This window comes from Crocodylus siamensis, chromosome 5 (genome assembly GCF_052110815.1).
Source record: "Crocodylus siamensis isolate JL-2025a chromosome 5, ASM5211081v1, whole genome shotgun sequence".
NCBI classification, from domain to species: Eukaryota; Metazoa; Chordata; order Crocodylia; family Crocodylidae; genus Crocodylus; species Crocodylus siamensis.
Window position 1 is genome coordinate 159,490,731 of NC_143399.1, and position 20,669 is coordinate 159,511,399.

General features: G+C 39.9%; 1 protein-coding gene across 1 annotated transcript in view; it reads left to right on the plus strand.

Annotated features, from left to right (window-relative positions):
* Positions 1 to 20,669, plus strand: part of AGMO (alkylglycerol monooxygenase) — a 333,716-nt gene that overhangs the window by 169,545 nt on the left and 143,502 nt on the right. The window contains exons 7-12 of the mRNA XM_090046880.1: positions 4,298 to 4,364; positions 5,703 to 5,768; positions 5,853 to 5,932; positions 7,330 to 7,464; positions 7,981 to 8,097; positions 17,731 to 17,813. Of these exons, the coding sequence (XP_089903006.1) occupies positions 4,298 to 4,364; positions 5,703 to 5,768; positions 5,853 to 5,932; positions 7,330 to 7,464; positions 7,981 to 8,097; positions 17,731 to 17,813 (548 nt within the window). The remainder of the gene's footprint in view (positions 1 to 4,297; positions 4,365 to 5,702; positions 5,769 to 5,852; positions 5,933 to 7,329; positions 7,465 to 7,980; positions 8,098 to 17,730; positions 17,814 to 20,669) is intronic.

Here is a 20,669-nt window from a genome sequence, read left to right on the forward strand (position 1 = left end):
GATTTCAAAGTGTGAAACTGGGCAGACAAGCACATATCCTAGGAGTTCTGCCTTTCCCTAGCTTCCCTGTAGAGATTTCACATGGTAAATATGGTCACCAGGGCCATCTGTATAAATACATGGGTGTGTTGTGTTAATTCAAGACAACAGTTCTTGTGGGGAATGCAATTAAGTTTTTATTTTTACATTTCCTCACCAGATGGTCTCAAATATATATTTATCTTCCAGAAAAAAATCCTGATCATCCTGGTTTTGGTGAGGAAATTGTCATATATGCTTGACCACCATCTAGCACAGTTCATGAAATAAACCTAGGTTCAAATCCAACCTTGGTGTAATTCCCCAAATAGCATTTCAGTTGCTCCATGGATGTTTTTGACCCATACTACCTGTAGGCCAGTTGTACAGAGGGGATGGAGTCATTCTGTGTTATAAACAGTCTCTCTCATATTCTTGGTGAAAAACTCTTTTTGGCAAATGGTTTCACTCTAACATGGCCTGTTTTCCTTAATTGACATTCCTTTCTAACATTTATATCAAAGCTGAGGTGAAATAAAGATTCATGTTGTAGTGGTGACAGAAGGAGTTGTTACACAAGATGTAAAGTTTCCCTTGGACTTCATGTCACTATTTTTTCTCATTATTTAAACAAGGAGTACATTGAAGTGGTGCAGGTACCAGGCAATAAAGATTTCCCCTGGTGCTGACAAACCCTGAGACCGCAAATGGAGGTGCTTACATGCCGCAAGAGATGTTGCTACATTTCTGTTCTTTTCCTCCAGTCTAGGTATTGCTGTCACAGAGGAAATGTCTTTTATGTAAAACAATTATAATGTAGAAATTACATATTTCTGGTTATGTAACGAGGGTTTATTTCATTGTCAATATATTTTGTTTTGTAATATGTGGAAGGAGTTTCTGAGGATAAAGTTAGAAACTTGTAGTGTATATATGTTGTTGGAATTTCCTTACCTATTTTCATAGTTCTGTTATTTTGTGTAGCAATAGCAAAGCTCAATAAAAGAAAGGTATGCTGTTTAAAAGAGAAGTAAAATGAGAAAAAATACTTATTTTATAACCTCAATTCTGAATGCCACTTTTGTACGTGGCACATATGCAGTACCAATATACAAGTCTATTTGCAAAGGTTTGGCAAATGAAATGTCTTCCTGTGCCTATGGGTTGTTAAAAACAGAAAAAGGAAACAATCAGAAGAGATTTTTTTATTGCAATTTTGCAGTTCATTATGGATTGCTGATATGGGCGGTGAGGTGTACGTGGTGTGCTCTAATTCAGAGAGGAAAAATTGGAGGCAGGTCTTGATTTTGAACAGTAGATGGTTGTATGTAGAAGGCAAACACAGGCATAAAACATGTCATTTTACTCAAAATAAGAATGAGGTCACAGTTGGACACAGTGAGTGCTTAGCCATTCTGATTTTATCTGCTATTTTAAATGAAGATAAGGGGTGTAGTTTTTATGAACCTTAGAAGGGTAGCACTTTTTTTTGGAAAACATTCTTATTTAAGAAGATCATTTTTAAAAAATAAAAGTATATTCAGTTGAAAGATTTCAGCATCTCTACAGATTGGAAAAAGGTGATTTTTTATGTTTTATGAGTGGTTGCATCCATATTATGAGTAGAGAGGTTATTGACATTAATACCACCAAATAGCAATATGTCAGTACACACCAGAAGATACAAGGTTTTGATGAGGAAAGGCATATTATTAATTCCTGTTCTGCAGGTAAAGTAACAGCCACTGGTAAGTACACTTGCTCAATTTTTACCTGTCTGCCATCTGATAGGTTTTCTTAATCAAGAAAATTGTTATACCTTGATGTGTAGCACATTTACATTTTGTTACAAGTTTATTCTTCTGGGGTTAAATTTTTTATTTATATTTGAAACAAAACTCCTCCTTCTTTTACAGGGTAAGGATGGGAAAGGAAGCCTCAAACTGTAAAAATTATCACTGCTGAATAGCTTTGGCAACTTATGCTAGCTTTACTCTTCTACCCTTCCCAGGTTTGCCTTCATCAAGTTGATAGAATTTGACCCTTAAAATCTGCTTCAACCCAAAATGTTGTTTTCTTTGCCAAGCAAGGCTTCAAGAGCCTTGAAAAAAACCCGGCTTTCCAGATGTGTGTTTTGTTGGAATAGAGCCCTAAAGAGCATATGTGAAGATAATATTTATAAAGCACATTGTCTTTTCAACCCTGAAGTATTAAAGAGCAAAATTGGAAAATAAATAGGAATTTACAGAATAGGTAAAAACCTCATTTATAATGTGTTTTCAAAAAATACTGTACAGGTTTTCACTGTTGGATATTACATGGAAATATAATTTTTGTTGATGTTTGGCAGCAATTTTGGTTTATGTTTTACTACTATCAACATATGTTTTTGTTGGGTCAGATGTGCTCATTTGAGCTTCATATATTAAAAGACAAGGTGCTTGTAGTTGCTATCTCCAATGATAATTTCATCAGTGTGTTGCTACCATATTAGAGGTGAGGTTGGTAATAAATAGAATTATGCTATATTGAGGCACCAGTCATTAGCAGTGCTACAGGGAAGGCATTGGGTAGATTTGCAAATGCTGTCACTCCATAAAGACTATTCTTTATTTCTAAATCATGAGAGAGAGTGTATTTTCCAAAGAAAATAGTTCCTTATTATTAGTCAAAGTTATTAATTTAAAATGTTATGCCTGTTCCTGAGATTCCCAGGGAGGCTGAAGGCATACTTGAATACAAATACAGGCCTCTAACAGGTTAATTTTAATATCCATTTTTAATGTAGATTTAACCAGTTGGAACTTAGAATTGTGAAAAGCATCCACTTTTTCAAACACTTATTGTTATAACCCACCTGTAAATGGAGAGTTTAGTTTACTAACCTATGATGTGGTACTCCCTCGTACAGTAGTGTACATTTAGCTTATTTTCACAAAAAATATCTAAATATTTGACTAAAAAACTTCTTGAAATTAAATGGGTCAAGTTAGGTGTGGTCTAGTAGATACATCACTGATCTTTCAGGTGCTAGGCTACAGTTCAAGTCAAGTTCTTTGATTCAGATTAAGTTAATTTAATGTCAGATTTAAAGTTAATATCAACTCATAGGGTTTAAAACAGTGGAATTTTATGCTTGAGAGAGGATAGAAACAGAGCTGGCCTTAATGATGAATTGTTTCTCACCCTTAGGTGGTCTTCTCAGGCTTGAAGTTATTTGGAGGCAGCATTGGGAAATTTAAATGTGCCTACTTATGTTGTCCTTGGCTTGTGAATTAAAAAAACACGAAAAAAGTTCTTGTTTATTTCTTATATTCCAGTTCTCATGCTCAGGATTTTTCCTCAAAACTAATTAGAAAATTAGATTGAGATAAATAAAAGTAAAAAATGTTATGGCTTTCTTCACTTTAACCAATATCCTATCTCTGGATGGTTGCGTGGTTCATAAAGGTTGAAATCTGTCTGAAGAAGCTTCATGTTATGCATCTTGAGTTGAAGTCTACCTTCCTCCAGGGGGGAGGAGAATTTGTGACTCCTGCTTGCAGGATAAAGTCTTACCTGAGTAACAGTTATACACAAATTAATCTTTTTTTTTTTAAAGGAACTTACAGAGCACCCGTCAATGTCTTATCTGAGTACAGAATTAGGTTTACATAGAGGACATAGGAGACAATGCGATATTTTTTTTTCTTGTTATGTTTCTCAAGTCTACAGATCTTTTTTTGATTTTCTTTTAATTATTTTTAATGGCAAGACATCTCAAACAATAAGCCATGGCAAACCAGTATTATTTTGGAATGCAATGATGCATAGGTTGTCTTGTGAATAAGGGTTTTCAGGAATAGGCTCTTAAAATGTTGATTTTTCTGTCGTTTATGATCTAGATTGGAATTACAGTTGGTTGTGATAGAGCCACCTGACAAAATAAACGTGATCAGATGGTGTATGAATAGAGACCTCTGGAATCACAAAAAGTGTAATCAAGTTTTAAAAAATGACATGCATTTTATTTATTAAATATAGAGAAGCACATAATGTAATACCAATTCTAGTAATTTGTAGTCTTTAGGAGAACTTATATTATGTATTTTATTGACAGTATAATATTTTGGTATATTATTTTAGCTTCTACAGAGCTCCTTTTATGCAAATACTTTTCTAGATGTAGATATCCTGTTAAAGAATATTACTCTTTTCTTTGTCTCCTTTCTCCTACTTTTTCTTCTGTTTTCTTTTGATATTTAGACAGTCTATGCCAAGTTATTTACATTTTTTTAAGGTAATTGACAACCTTGGACCTCTGGAGTGGATTCTTAATACACCCAGTCATCACAGAGTTCATCATGGTAGGAAGTACTATATCTTTTGATTTTTTTCCATGTCGTGTTTAAATGATGAATACTGTCATCATTTATATTATACTGATAAAATGCATTTATATTATACTGATAAAATGCAAAGAGGATTAAAACTATTATTTATGGGGGGGGTTCAATTATAACAGGAACAATTGTGATCTGTTTAATCATTTTTATTAAAACTCTTTGTTATCTTTGAATTATAAATGCATTCAAAGCATTTTACCTCTGACACTGAAATTATGAACACTTGATCTCTACATAGGTGTGAATTATTTTGGAAAATTTGAACAAAACAACTCAACACTTGTAAGAAATTGAAAGTAATGGAAAAAAACCTTTTCCCATTCTTAAAAATGTAGCTTACATCTTAGCTCAAATTCAGCTGCTCTTAGACCTTAGGATCTAACACTGAATATCAACGTGAAACTATTCCTTTCTGAGAAGTGTTCTCATTTGTTCCAGTAAATTTTTGGATTTCACTTAACTGAATTATTGAAAGAGTGCTTTGAACACACACAGTACAATTGATATATCTTTTTCATATTTTCTGCCAATATTTGGAGTTGGGGTAGGTTGTATAATAAGCATGTGTTTGGTTAACTTAATGAATAATGTAGTGAACAAATTTAGTCAATAAAGCAGGACTCCCTAGCTGCTGTTGGCTTGTGTGCTGGGCTTCTTGTAAAGAACAAACATAATAAATAGAAAAATAATAATGAGATGGACAAACTGAATTTACTAATTAAAACAGACTTAAATACAACTGTATATGAAAAAGACGTTTTCAATATTTATTATATCTGCCATGTGTTAAGTGTTTATGGCACTATGCAAACTCAGAAGGCAGGGGGTTCAGTAGGTTTTCTAATTCTCCAACTTTACACATGTATTTGTAGTCTCAGAGAGCTAGATTCACAGATCCAGATTCACAGATTCAAAGATCCAGATTCACAAATTTAACTGAAAAATAACTGCATGTTTGTGATAGCACATTTTTTGCTTAATGGGACTGACATTCATGTGAGTAACACTGCAAGATAATGGATAGAAGGGTTCATGGTGCTCACAAGAAAGTCAAAAATAGAAATATGTCTGACTTACATGAAGTCAGAATTGAGTTACATTTTTCGTAGTCAGAGGTAGAACAAAGGGGAGATGTAATTGATGGTTGATAGTGAAAGGTTGGACATGTCTTGTAACTGTTAGTATGATATTCTTCCCTAATAACTCACCGCCATAGTTTAGTTGAAGCTAATGTAATTCACATAATACTTCTAATATGTACAATCACTGAGCCCCCAAACCTTTTCTTTCTTATTACAGGGAGAAATCCTTACTGTATTGATAAAAATTATGGTGGCACCCTCATTATCTGGGATAGAATTTTTGGTAAGTGGGTTTAGTTATGTCAATTAATGTAGCAAACATAAACGTTTATGTTCTTATGCTTTATTGTATTTTTCCTCACCCCAGGAACATTTGAGGCAGAGAAAGAAAAAGTTATATATGGCCTAACACACCCTATAAATACTTTTGAACCCTTCAAGGTCCAGGTAATTCAGTTTTGCTACTAACATTTTACTTTTAACATTACCTTGTATTCAGAAGAATACCATTTTTGATACATGGGTAAATGAGGATGCTCTGTAAGTTGTTTTATAATGACTTGAAGTGTTTGTTGTACCTTTGGCAAGGTAAGAATTATACCATTACAAGAAACTACAAAGAAAATATTTGTGAAAATTTCAAATTATCTGGCTGTTCATATTTTTATACCATGGAATGTTTAGGTGTTCATATGAGAGGGAACTTTGGCAATACTTATTGATGGTAAAAATACAGCAGGCCAAAATTATTTGAGATGTAACTATTGAAGCTAAATGGACCATTGGTTGGACCCCACATGACACTTCTTATGATTTCATGTATCATATAACTACTACTAATTTGGGGATCAAGCCTGGAAGGTTTGACATTCTGAGGGAGGTTTAGCATGCCTTTGAACTTAATAGGAGAACCTCACAAAATGTGTACCATTAATTGCAAGTACTTTTTACTATGGCAAGGGATGTCATAGCTTTGATTCCCTTCTGATACCCACTGACTTCCATGAGAGTAATATCGGGCCTGCAAACATTTAGGATCTATTTCAGTATTGTTGAGCTCCCTTTGATTTTTCACAGGAATTGTAGGTACCAACAGATGTTACACTTAAAAGTTTGGGAAGTTAGATTAGATGAAAAATGGCCACTCTGTCTACTTCAGTGATTCCTCACTTGAATCCTCCTCTGGGCAAATTAATTGCAGAACAAATTTAGACCAGATACAGATGTTCTCTGGATCCGATCTACAATCACAGGACTTACTTCAAGCAGCATGATTGTAGATCAGATGCTAGTTTTACCGATGTTTGCTGGTGCTGGGAGCCTGATTAAAGTAACTCAGGGTGGGGGAAGGGGTGGGCAGGATTGGGGGTCTAGTGGGTCAGTGGGTGTGGCAGGAGAGAACCTAGTGGATCTGCAGGGGATTGGTGGGGTCTGGGGCTGGTCTGGCAGGATCAGTGGGTTTAATGTGTCCAGAGGGTGGGGCGAGGGGTGTTTGGCAGGAGCAGATAGGCTAGCAGATCTGTGGGAGGGAGGGAAGCGGGCTGAGGCAAGTGGATGGGCTTTCACATTCCTGGGGCTGCTCTCTGAATGTGTACATATGTTCAGTAGATTGGGCTAACCCATGCCCAATCTAACAGATGCACTCAGTTACATAGGGAAGCCATTTTTTTGCCCAATCTAACCTCTCAAACTTCTTAATGTATCATCTGTACATACCCTGTGAGTGCTCAGAACTTCTAAAAATCAGTTCTTTGGGAGTTACAATCAGAGTAAACTATAATGTTTTGCAAAACTCCTATTTTTTTCTAACAAATGAAGAATAATTACTTATCCTGTCTTCACAGTTGCATCACTTGACCTATATATGGAGCGTATTTTGGGCCACACCTGGTTTCTCCAATAAGCTGTCTGTCATATTCAAAGGGCCAGGCTGGGGACCAGGAAAACCAAGACTTGGCCTTCCTGAGGAAATCCCAGTGGTAAGTAGAACATATTGGGCATGTCTACACATTGCTGTATGATGATGTTGTTATGGAGCCATGCTTTAGTACTTCCTTTGGAAGCACAGCTCGGTATGGGCAGTTACTACACTGTACACATGGCTACTGCATCACAATAGCTGTGCACTATAACGGGGGAGTGCACCACTACAGCAACGTAGCTTATAAAACTAACTGATTTAATTTGCTTGCTTATCTGCATGCACTCACATTCAGTAGTTCTATCTCCTTCCATGTCTCTCTGTCTCCCCTACCACACATACACACAGTCTGTTTTAGTGTAAATATGGTTTTATTTATATTTCACAGTAGATTGTGCACATACTTGATTTTGATAACAGCCTTCTATTAATTTTCTCTTTTCTATATTCTTAAGTGGCTGTTTGTACCATTAAATATATTCCTTTGTGCTGTTAATTAACACAGATACTACTAAAGAATAACATGCTGGGGTAGATAACTAATGAGGACTATTATCTGTGTTGCTGTATGCAGATCACTGGAAAAGAGGTTCCCTTCAACCCAAAATTGCCAGTTCATCTTTGTGTCTATGCAGTCATACATTTTGCCTTGATTGTGACATTGTATATTGACCTCTTTGCTGCTGCAGCTGTAAGTAACTTTCACATTTATAAAAATCTTTTGTCTGGGATTAGCAAAAATACCTGCTGGGCAATACTTTTAATGTTGAAGTTAAGACAATAAAAGTTAGACATTGAAAGGGCCTGATTTTGACTTATTTTCACAGTGGGAATAACTCCATGAAAATTAATAAAATTGGAACATAGAGTTGGAAGAGACCTCCCAGGCCATTGAGTCTTTGCAACTATACTATTTTTAAACCACTGTGATTGAGATTAGAATCAGGCCCTAGGAAAGTGAAAGGTTTCTTATGAATTACACAACATTTAATTTAATAAAAATTACCTTTTAGGTTTTTGGACTTAGATAAATGAACAGTTATCAAAGTTTTCAAAAATGATTTTGTTTTCCTGACCTCTTTAAAGGGTCAGACCTCATTAAAGTGCTTCAGGCCAAGCAGGCAAAAGTCTCAGACTCAGAAACTGCTGGGCTCTTTCAAAAAGGGCTGAATTTTGGAAAACATGTTGCAACATGCCCATTGTTGCTTGCCACCATGTTGTATACCTCAGAATTGTGTTACTAGCAATGAAGTCCAATCTGAGTAGCATACAAAGGAGAGATTATGCCATTTAGAAGATGGAATTGAAGAAAAACTATTTTATGCAGTATTATATTACAGTTTATATATAAAAGTCAATTTAATTCTGCTCTGAATAATTTTAACTTATGTGTCATATGATGTGGACCTCATTTGAGGGGTCACATGAATCTCTATAACCTGGAGATTGAAGGTAATGTAGCTAGTAAGCCATCTGTGATACCATATCTGAAGACAAGGGCCACAGCTCTGCAGAACTAAGGCCAGCACACACATTTATATTGTATATGAGAGATCAGTTTCCAGTGTTCATGTATAGTTGATATTCAAGATATGAATGAAATTTACACCCAGATTCCCTGGTTCTTCTATACCATCAGTAAATCTTACTTATGTAGGGGTCCTTACAGACTTTTTCTGTATTGGCAAGGATAACAGAGTTTTGTACATGATTTTGCCTGAGTTTACTTTTGTCTGGGAAGGAGGAATATATGGTACATGCCATTTCCTCTACTGTCATTTATAGCTGCAGCTCGTTAATAGTTGTTGTAGTAGAAAAAGGGAAGAAATAATAATAATAGCAACAACTTTAATATTATTGAATTCCCACAAGTCTGTAAATGAGCCACCCTGAAGAGTCATAATTGTGAATTTAAAATTGCAGAATGATCAGAAAAAACAACCTGCACAAAACATGAGCTTAAAAGGCTGTAGTGACAGAAGGGAAAACATGTTAGAACACAAACCCAGAGTAGATAAAAAAAACAGTTCTGCATAGAAGGCCAATGAAGAATCTGTCCCAAGTTGAAAGTACATATATGAATAACTTCACTTGGCAAATTCGTTATTCAATATCAATTTTCCACTACAGTGAGTTATGCAGTGGCTATGGACACAATTGGAACTTTCTGCCCTGCTATGAATTGTCATAACCATGGCATAGCTCCATAAATAGAGAAAGCTAACTGTTTTCCTCATTTTTAGCTATAAGTTCAATTTCATAATAACAATAAGACATTCTAGGCAGCACATAGTTATTATATTTCTTGAGTGATTAGTTATTCAGTACTTGGTCTCATGCCCTGTAAAAATGTTAAATTTCTCCATATACAGAGGACAACTGTTTACCATGAGACAAAATACTCTACATTTTGTAGCTTAAGAAAAAAGCAAAAGAAGAAAAAAATACTAATTTTCCACAAGAGAGAGCATGTAGTATTTATTTCCTTTGTAGCAGTCTGTGCTATATTTGGTGAACAAGAAACATTGCAGAATTCTTTGCATCAAAATGTGATCCAAGGCTCACTTTAGATCAGCCCTAGAGAGAGTGATAAAATGCAAAGACTCAATACATATAAAAAAAGAGCAATAGTTTAATAGATACTTGCACTTTGATTTATGTAGTTCACTTAACATTTTCTGGAGTTTTGTCTCAAACGCTGTTGGATAGACAGGATAATACAAAGGATTGCATTATATGACTGATTTTGATCAAACCAAAAGAAAAGCAAAAAAAAAAAGTCCCAAAGTTGCAAACACAATTAATATTCTGAACCAACAGGAAATCATTGTGGTATCTGTATCCCTGTATATTATTAAAAATTTACAGAAGTTTTAGGAGTCTTCAATTAAATCCCTGTACACAGGGAAACCTAACAGAGCTAACCTCTTAGGCTAGGGACATACATTAACCATAAACCCGTTTAAGTGATCAGAAACTGGTTTAAACCTGTAACAGAACAGATTTTCAGCGTACATAAACCAGTTTGAAAATGACTGAAACTGATTTGCGATAAACCTGGTTGAATGTAGTATCAGATTTAACTGATTTGGCTCATACTGGTTTATGCAATGTCTGTCCCAGACCTCTTGCTGGCTTAAGATAAAACAGACACCCCCAGCATCCTGGCGTGCTCTCTGGGATGGGCAGGGCTCTCTGCTCCACAGTAGGGCTCCCTCTCTGTCCCCCCGCTCCCTGGCTGGAGCTTGGCACAGATTTTCAGGCACAGAGCATCTGCCTGGCTTCTCCCTGCTAAACAGGAGTTATTCTCCCCTCCCCTCTGCCTTACGCAGGTACATCAGAATTAACTAGCAGACCACATGCTGGCTACAGTCTGTGCTGTGGGAGAGGACTGAGGCAGACAGACTTTTTGGAGCTAATCAACAGGTAGCTTAATGTCCTTCCTTGGAAGAGCTGTTTAAGAAGAGGTCCATTAGTTAATGGAGAGAGGCTTTGTTTTCTTAATGAGTTGATAAACACTGAGTTAGGGGTGATAAACATTCCCTGCTGGGCATCTCAGGAAAAGGGGAATAATCAGAACATCCTGCTGGGGCCTGGTCACCCCCTCCCCCCAACTCTGCCCTGTGGAAGCAAAGGGACATAGGTTGCAAACTGATTTAGCTTAGACAGGTTAGACTTACCTGCAAAGATTGAATCTATTTAGGCTCAGGCTTTTTAAATGTCTGTCCCTAGCTTTAGTGTTGAAATTCAATTCTTCATTAGTACTAATAATTGTGGAAATGTAGTATATGATTAAATAGTGTTGAAATGTTGTAGCAGATAAGATGGTTCAGGAAAAATGGGAGAGGAACAGTCCCACATTCTTTTATTTCTGGGAGGAGCTCGGGGATAGGAAGACAGACCAGGAAGGGCAGCAGCCAGAGCCACCTCTTCTGTCCTGCTTAGGGTTATCAGAGAGACCTAATGTACCATGAGTGCATATGTGCCATAGCCCTGCATGTGGGGCAATATTACCTGGCTGCTGCCATGGGGGGCAGTGCCTGCATAACGAGAACCACTCTTAAATCCTGCAATATGCCATAATGAGAAATACATTTGTTGGATTCTTCACAAAAAGAAACCAGTGTCAAGTACTCTGAAATATAAAAGTAAATATGATCTCAGTTAAATGTGTGCATTGTGATGGGTGTGTTTGCTCTGTTAGAATAACATATTTCTTCTTTACTTAAATCTGTGGTAATCTATTGATTACTAAGTAATGGAAATTTATTCCCAAAATTCCATAACTCCCTTTGTAGACATTGAGACATTGTTAAATCTTTCAGTAAAATTGAAATCCAACAGAAATATTTTTTTTTCTGTTTGATTGCAGCCAATAACCACATTGCAGGGTTGTGGCTGACTTGTAATTGGGGGGTCCTGCTGTGGTCCCACAGGTTTCTCTGTTTATATAAATACTGCAGTATATAAATACTCATTTATTTTATATATACATGCATATATATAATGTTTGGAGTAGAAAGAGTATGCTAACACCAACACTAAGTTGTAAAAAGCACATTCTTTTCCTACTGCAACTTGCAATGCATATATTTAATATATCATGTTTAGTTTAGTGATAGAACCCACTGACTTTTTTGTTGATCTTGGTAGAGTAATGCTTAGAAAATTGATGCTTCAGCTTCCAGGACCCACTTCATAGTGTGACACCATTAAAACAAGTTGGAAGTGTAAATAATGTATGACTACAGTGTTAGAACTACACAGAGTAGTAAAATAAGTACACATTTATGTTTTGGGCATTATTTTCTAAAAGCTTCAACATAATGGAATAAACCTATTATGACATCACAGTATGTTGGAATGTATGATTTATTGTAACTTTACAAGATAGTCATGAGCTGAATTATCTATGGGGAAATGGCTTGTTCACCATCTACTGTGAAACCTGATTTAAAAATGCTACACTGATACCTGCCAGCAAGCTCATGTGGTCCCCACTATTCCAGAATGCTTAGCACTTAGAGAACAGAGAAACAGAATCTAGCACTTAGACAACAGAGAAACTAATGCAGTACATTATTTTTCTTTGACAATGGAATGGTTTATATGTATGTGAAAGTTTTAGGATTGCACTAACTTGAACGTAATGGTGATCTAGGCTAGGGAGAGAAATTACACATGAACTGGAGTAAGTGATCATAAACTGGTTTAAACCTGTAACAGAACACAAATTCAGTGCACATAAACATCATTCAAAATGTCTGAAACTGGTTTAAGATAAACCTGGTTGAATGTAGTATATCAGACTTAACAGATTTAGGTCAAACCAGTTTAAGGAACTTCTGTCCCAGATCCTTTCCTGGTTTAAGTTAACACACAGTCCTTCAACAACCAACAACCCGGGATGCTTTGCAGCCCTGGGCTGGACTGTGCTGTCTCCTCCATTGGAGCGGGGTTGGCCCAGGCCCTTTGCTCCCTACCTGAATCACTATCACTGCTCCAGCTGGCTGAGAAGGGGCTGGGGCTGGGGGTAGGAAACCGTGCTCAGGACTGTAGCTGGGGTGTGCCTGGCAGGGGCTCAGAAGTTCCTGCCAGGCTTCCTGCTTGGGGTGGAGGATGTAGCCAGACCCTGGCAAGCATTAATTCCCCACTCCTTCCCCTCTCCTACTGGCATGGGACCCCAGCTGGGGTCTGCCTGGGAGAGGTGGAGCAGCTCCACTTGAACAGGACGATGCTGGCACTGGGCCAGCAGCCTGAGGTGAAGGTGGGGAGAGAGGAAGTTTAATCCCCCATGCCTCTTCTCTCCCACCAGCACGGGATCAGCCCCTGCCAGGCTTTCCCTCCCCTCCTTGCTTGGTTTTAGCAAGCACCTTCTCCTCTTTACCTCAGTCTGCTGGCCCAGGGCCAGAGTGTGGCCATGCCCCTGTTCCTGCTGCTCTGTTGGGGAGTGGAAAGGAAAAGCCTGGCAAATGCTGGCTGGGGTCCCATGCCCATGGGAGAGGGGAGGGAGGGGGATTTATCCCCTTTCCCTTCCACCCTTCACCTCAGCAAGATGGCAAGGGTCTAGCCATGCCCTCACCCCCAATGGAGCAGGGAAAAGTCTGGCAGGGGATGCTTCCCCCTGTCCCTCCAGGCATGCCCCTGCTGTGGACCATGCAGGACAGAGTGGGCCTTTAAACCCCTCCCCAATCATAGAAGGGATGGAGGGATTCTCTCCCAGCTTCCTTCCAGCCTTCCGGCCACTGCTAAAGGGAAGGGAGGGCTTGCTTTAGCGCCTGTCCTCCCCCCCCCCAGCTTCTAGCCTGAGCTGCTGCAGGCATGTGGCTGCATTTCCAGAATGAAAAGTGAATGTCTATTCACTTGCTTCTCAGTTCAATCTACACAGTTTACACTAACCTGCAAAGATTGAATCAATTCAGGCTCAGGCTTCTGAATGTCTGTACTTAGCCCTACAGACCACCCTTTCATACTTGAGATTTATTTTAGGCTCCCCATTCTAGGCTATGTGTTGGGTCTGGATCAAGTTCTACCAGGATCCTGTTAGAAACTATACATTCCCATTGTGAGAGTTATTGAAAAGTGATATGAATTAATCTGGGAAGCAGAAATTATAAAACAGATTCTCATGGCTCAAGAAATTTTATATCCAATTGAGAGCTTTATATCTGTGATGTAGGTTGCATTTTAATCCAGGTGCTAAAAGTTTAGTTATCTTTAAGTCTGTTATTTATAATATATAACATCTGGCTCTGTTCTCTTTCCTGCTCTTATTGTTTTTACATTGGAAATCTAGCTATACAATCTGTTTACCACAATTGATCCTCCTTATGTCTTGCTTGAACTTGAATATCACAAGTTTAAAACTCAACTGCAATTTACTCAATTCAGTTCAGTTGAGAGCAGCAGAAAGAAGACATTCAGAGAAACAGACTCTAGCAAACTCAGGGAATGAGTGGGCAGGATTCCCTGGGGGTCAAGTCTGAGGGAAACTGGAGTCCAGGGGAGCTGGTGATATTCCAGTGATGCCATATCAAGGGTGAATGACCAAACTATTCCAGTGCAATGGAAGAATGGGAAGTGCAACAGGTGACTGATCTGCAGGGATCCTGGTTTTCTTTGATTAAAAAAAATCCCCAATTTTTGGGTTAAAGAAAGTAACCACATTTTTTCATGGTCAAAATGAAACAACACTCTCTCTATATATATGAATTATATGAATTAGTGGTGTTTCATTTTAATCATGGAAAAATATGGATTTTGGCTTACTTTTTTAACCTGAAAATTGGTGATTTTTTATAATCGGAGTTAACCAGGATTCCTGCTGATCTGTATAAACAGAAATCACTTAATTGAGTTGAAACTCAAAAAGAAATCCTAAATAAAAGCAGTAACCTGCCCATAGTACTAAATAAGAGTATAAGTTGCGGTTGGCAAAACACAGCCCACAGGCTGGATCTGGTTTGCCATGTAATTCTATCTGCCTGGTGGGGCCCCTCCATAAGCTGAAATAATTATTATGGGCCCTAGCCCTTCCTGCCCCTCTGGAAGCCAATGCCTCCATGTAGGAGGTGTGATTCCAGTTACTAAGCAATCAACCCTCACCCATCTAGTGATGGAGATGGGAACTCAGCTGAGCTGAGCTGAGTTTCTTTCCCCAGCCCGATCTAGTGCTGGGGAGGGGAACTGAGCAATCGGGCTCAGTTCCCTTCTCCAGCTCCCTGGTCCCAGGTGGCTTCCCTCTCAGCCCTCCTGGGGTTCCAGGCCCCCATCTGCCTGCCAGATGAAAGAGGCTGTTTTGAGCTTCCCCATTATACCAAATTGGTGAAACATTGAAACAGTGTCAAAACAGCCTTGTTTTGACAAAGCAAAATGGAACAGGTGTTTCAAATTGAAATGAAATTCGAAATGAAATGCTGTTCTGTCAAAACCTTGAAACTCAAGTGAAATGGAACAGTGCCATTTCGCACAGCCCTAGTAGCCAGGAGCACAGGCTGGCAGCTTGGAGAGTGGCATCCAGCTGTTAAGTCTGTTGTTAGGGGAGGGAGAGGCAGATTAAGGTCCCTGCAGTGAGGAGGAAATGGGGCTATGGCAGGGGAAGACACTGCACAACTAGGGTGGGGCAGGGCATGGGACAGAGCCATGAGCAATTTGTTCAGGGAGCATGGGGATGGGGGAAGGCTCCCGCTGTTACATGCACCCTAGGAAGGCATGGGGAGCATGTACCCCTGGATCTGTACATGGGTTGAGGGCAGGCTGACACTGCACCAGGGCTGTGCTGAGCTCTTCCCAGTGGAGGGGTTCAGCCAGGGCTGCACTCAGGGCAGGCAACAGCAGAACTGGAGGGAGGCTACAATAGGGGCTACAGCCACCCCAAAATTCACTGTAGCCTCCATCACAATGCCACCACTGCCTACCCTGAGTGCATCCCAGCCTGGCCCCCCTGCTGGGAAGAGTCCAGCACTGGCCCTGGCCCCAGCCTGCAGTGGCAGCCCAAGTTTGCCCTGCACACAGATCCGGGGCGCACCCATCCGTGCCCCCCCACGGGGTGCGTACAGCGGCAGGAGCCACCTCCCCATCCCCTGGATGAGCTGCATCCCCATCCCATGCCCCACCCTGCCCTAGCTGGGTATCGCCTGTCCAAGGCCCACTCCTTCTCTCATCACAGCAACCTTGATCTGCCCCCTCTGCTCCTTCCCTCCTCCCTTGCCCCTTCCCCTACAACAGACTTACTAGCAAGCTCCTGCTGTCCAAGCTGCTGGGTCAGATATCAGCAATTGAATTGGAATCAGCCCATGTGGCTTGTCAAAAATCAGCCATCTGTATCGTCCCAAAAAGGTGCACCCCTAATGTTTTTTATTTATTCCTCCAGAGGTGAAGCACCTTGCATTTGTCCACATTGAACTTTATTCTGTAGGCTCTAGCCCAACTTTCCAGTTTGCCAAGATACTTCTGAATTTGCTTGCATCCTCCAACATGTTCATAATTCTTCCCAGTTTCATGTTGTCCATTAATTTGCTCAACAAACTTCTTATGCCAGCATCCGAATAAATAATAAACACATTGACCCGCACCAGGGCCAGGACAGACCTCTATGGGACTCCATTTGAAACTTCCTGGCATTCAGACATGACCCATTAATAATTACCCTTTGCTTGCAGCTATTGAACCAGACATCTATATACTTTGTAGTAGTTTCATCTAGCCCATGTTTCTTTAGTTTGTTGATGATAAATTAGTAAGTGTGATATTGCCAAGCAATTGCTAGGCATCTACCACAGTGCAAAATAATGGCCTCTAAACATCAATGTGGAGATTCCAAATGCTTGATTCTACCTATTACACTGAGGTCCCTGTTGGTATCTTCTGGCCATCTTCTCACGTAGAGAGGCGAGAAGATTTTTTAAAAGAGTGGAGTTGGGGTGGGGGATTCAGACAGGTGTATAGCCCAATTTATTGATGACATAGTAGATACTTTGTGAGCTTTTTAAATGAGAGAGAGAAGGCAATGAACCTATAACATACCTTCATAATATTATTAGTAAAGTTGTAGCTTACCACTCAGAAGTTAACTTAATTTGATCTGGGTAGCATAGCTGAAAGATAATCCTTGCTGGAAGTGGCATAACTTTAAGATGACTAGACAACTGTTAGCACTTTTTAATAAGCCTTAATGTGCAATAGTTCAAGTTTTAAATTCTCTTAATATGGTCTGATTATAATGTGTAATCTCACCCTGTGTTTTAAAGGTTTTAAGATCCACTAAAGTCAAGAACATAATGAAATGCTTTGCTGAATTGGGAGCCAAGTGCTGAACTTTGATGAAGGAATTAAATTAGTTTTTTTTTTAACACCGCTGTATGACTTTACATCCCTACTCTCTTTCTTTAGGTGTGTGCTTGTTTTCAGCTGCCAGTAGTCTTAGAAAGTCAAACTTGGAGCTGCAAGGATGCAGTGACTTTAAGATGGGAAAAAGCAGGGTTGTGGTTTGATCTTTATTTCTGTTTAAATAAAAGCACAAATGGGTCAAATAAGTTTAGCAGAACTAATAATAATGAAAAAAAATGAAACTATTTGTACCTGAAGATTTATTTTTAAATGTGATTCTTGTCATTTCCCAAAACAAAAAACAAGGACATTTAGGCCTGAGATTGGGAAATTTTTACAGTTTTTAGTTCAAACAGTGACATTGCTTTAAAAGCTGACACTAATGTATAATTGAGAGTGAATGTTCAGATTGCTTCAGTGTCAGGTTTAGAACACAATATCCCTTTAGAGAGTTTTTCTAAATGAGTAATTTGTTCATTTGCTATTTCTTTAACAGACATTATCGCAGGTAACAGTTCTCCTGAGGATTGGCTATATTATCCTAACATTGACCTCCATTGGATTGCTTATGGACAAAAGGCAAGATATTGTTTTTTCTTTTTTTATTTCCTTGAAAAACCGTAATAATAACAAAAATTCTGCTGCTCATCACAATCATCCCATATAAATGTGGAAATTGCAGATATACCAAAATGTTTGTGCTAATCAGATGCAAATAGTTTGTTTGTACAGTGCAAACTAAAGACAAAATTACGACACACTTAAAAATAACACTGTTGGGAGGAGTCATGGAGACTTCTTGAGAACTGTAGTACTACTCACAAGGCATAGACATGAGACATTTACAGCGCAGTAGACTGATTAGTCATGCAGTAAATGTCACACATCTACACATGCACTTTTATTAGGCTGGAGTAAACTAATTTACTTCACAGCAGGATAGTACTTGTAAAAATAATTACTATCCACTGCCCCGCCTGGCTGGGGCACAAGGGTGCTTCAGTATGGGGGCTGCCAAATTCCCCAATCTCAGTTCTGCACTGAAGCACCCTTGTGCCTCAACCAGCACCTCCACAGCTGGGTGCACATGAAGAAGACACACCCAGAGCAATAAGCTCTTGAGCAATAAGCATCGGACTTTATTGCTTTGCATTAATATGTGTGTATAGACATGCACAGAATGAGCAATATGGCCTCAGAAAATAATGGAAAAGTCTTTCCAATAGAGATACTTTATTAGTTCTGCCTCCAAAAATCTGTCAAAGAAATGTATATTTTTTCATTTAACATTCTGGTGAAATCCAGCTCTGTTTTAAATCCATCATTCATTTTTTGCTTGCAGAGAAATATTTTGATTTATGTACATTAAAATTTATTTTCAGGACAGGAAAAATATGCAAAATCTTATGCAGTTTATAATGTAGATAAGGAAAATTGAACTGTAAGGAAACAGACGCAAATTATAGATGAAGATTATAGATGAATTATAGATGAACAGAAGCCCCCCTCCCAACGTGTCCTGGGACCCTGCCTGATGAGCCCTGCTACTTACCACAAGGGTCAGGACAAGCAGCAGCTGGGGGAAGACGCCAGCGCAGGCTCAGCAGCTCCACAGCTGCCTGAGCCTGCAGATCAGCGATCCCCGGGGGCAGAGCCTGGGAGCAGCATGGGCTGCTCAAAAGGCAGCTGGGGAGAAAGCAGCCGCTGGGAAGGAGAGACAGAGGGTACCAGTGTGAGGCAAGTAGTTGAGCCAAGTGAGAAGCAGTGGGATGCCAGCGAGCAAGGTCAGGATGCCAGCACAGAGACCCAGATTGTGGAGCCGAGCAGAGAGGAGCAGAATCCCAGCAGGAAGAAGCAAGACACCATCAGGGAGCCAAAGGCAGCGGGGCCGGGTAGGAGCGGTAGAGCGGGGCTCAGGGTGAGAAGCCCTAGCATCCAACAGGGCAGCCTGGCAGGAAAAGCCCTGGGGCAGAGCTCAAGGAGCCAGAGTTGGCCAGAGAGGCATGGCAGGGAGAGGAAGGTTGTCCCCACAGTCATGGACGAAGATTAGGCTCTGTGGGAGTGGCCAGGTACCCCTGTGGGGAAGGGTGGTGAGCAACGCCAAGACTTGGTGGGCAGCTGAGTAAAGAAAGAGCAGCAGGAGGCAGCTGGCCCAGAACCGGGAGGGGAAGGGGCAGCTCCCATCTGTTGGTGGGAACAGGAGTGACTAGCTCCCAGCCTGCCGGCCCACTGGAAAGAGTAAGTGGAGGGATCGATGTCGAGTCTCGTCTTTCCCCAGGGAGGCAGAAGAGTCCAGGGAGCCGGAGTCCCCTGTACTCCGTCAGTAGATGACTAATGCCTTCTCAGGGAGCGATGGACCTTTTGAGTTATCATTACTCCAGGCTAGGGCGTTTAGTTTGTCTGTGGCTTGGCCTGAAGATTAAGGATCAGTCCCGTGGTGATTGATGGCCGGATACCCTACCCCGCTCAGGGTGGGCCTCGTGGGTGAAGAGAGATCACCCCGGGGAAAGGTAAAAGGATACTTAGCTCTCCCAGGCTGTGGATGTGGTAAAGGGTGGGGTAAAGAAAGGTTTGGAGCCCCACAAAGGACGACCCAGAACTGCAACCCCGCTGGGACCACCGACAGGGAACTGCCTCCCCCATCTATCAACATCAAAGTTGTGGCAGGAGAGTAGGGGCAGCACTCAGAACAATCTAGGTGGCCCTAGGGTGTGGTCTCACCCTGACGTCTCTAGGGAGGAAGGCACCAACCAAGAAGTGGACAAGGCCATACAACACTTACTGGGGACAAAGATTTTTCATAAATTACCCATATACCCCCCATAGTTTTCTAATAAACAATTTACTTTACCAATAGGAACCAAAGGGCCATAGTTTTATTCAGTCTCCTAGTCAAGACTGTGTTGTTTTAGAGATTAAGTTAATAGCACAAGTAAATAATTTAAGATGAGGTACATTACACAGGTTGATCCACACATCAAGTATTACAAATTCTGAAAATTCAAAATTACATTTCATAAAATGAAATTCAAAGAATTAAAAGGGGACAGCAGAGCAGCTGCTCTTCAACAACTATCCATGTGCCTTCTCTTGTGCCCTAGTAACTTGAAACTAAACAGGGACAGCTTAGCTGTGTTCCCTTCAAGGGTAAAATTCCCCATCCCCCTTGAATTTGCTGTACTTTGTTAGTTTGCCCATACTCTTAACATGTATACTCCAAATCAGGTATAGTTTCTCGTGCCATTCCATACAACCATGGGACTTTAGTGTCTAGTTTTGTGTTCTTCTTTATCACTAGGGACCTACTCAAATCACGATTTCATGGATTTCATGGAAATCGCAAAATTGGGTGATCTCCATGAAATCTGTAGAAAAACAAAACAATCAGACAAAAAAAACTTACTAAAAATAAAATGCTGGCTCCCCTTGTGAGCC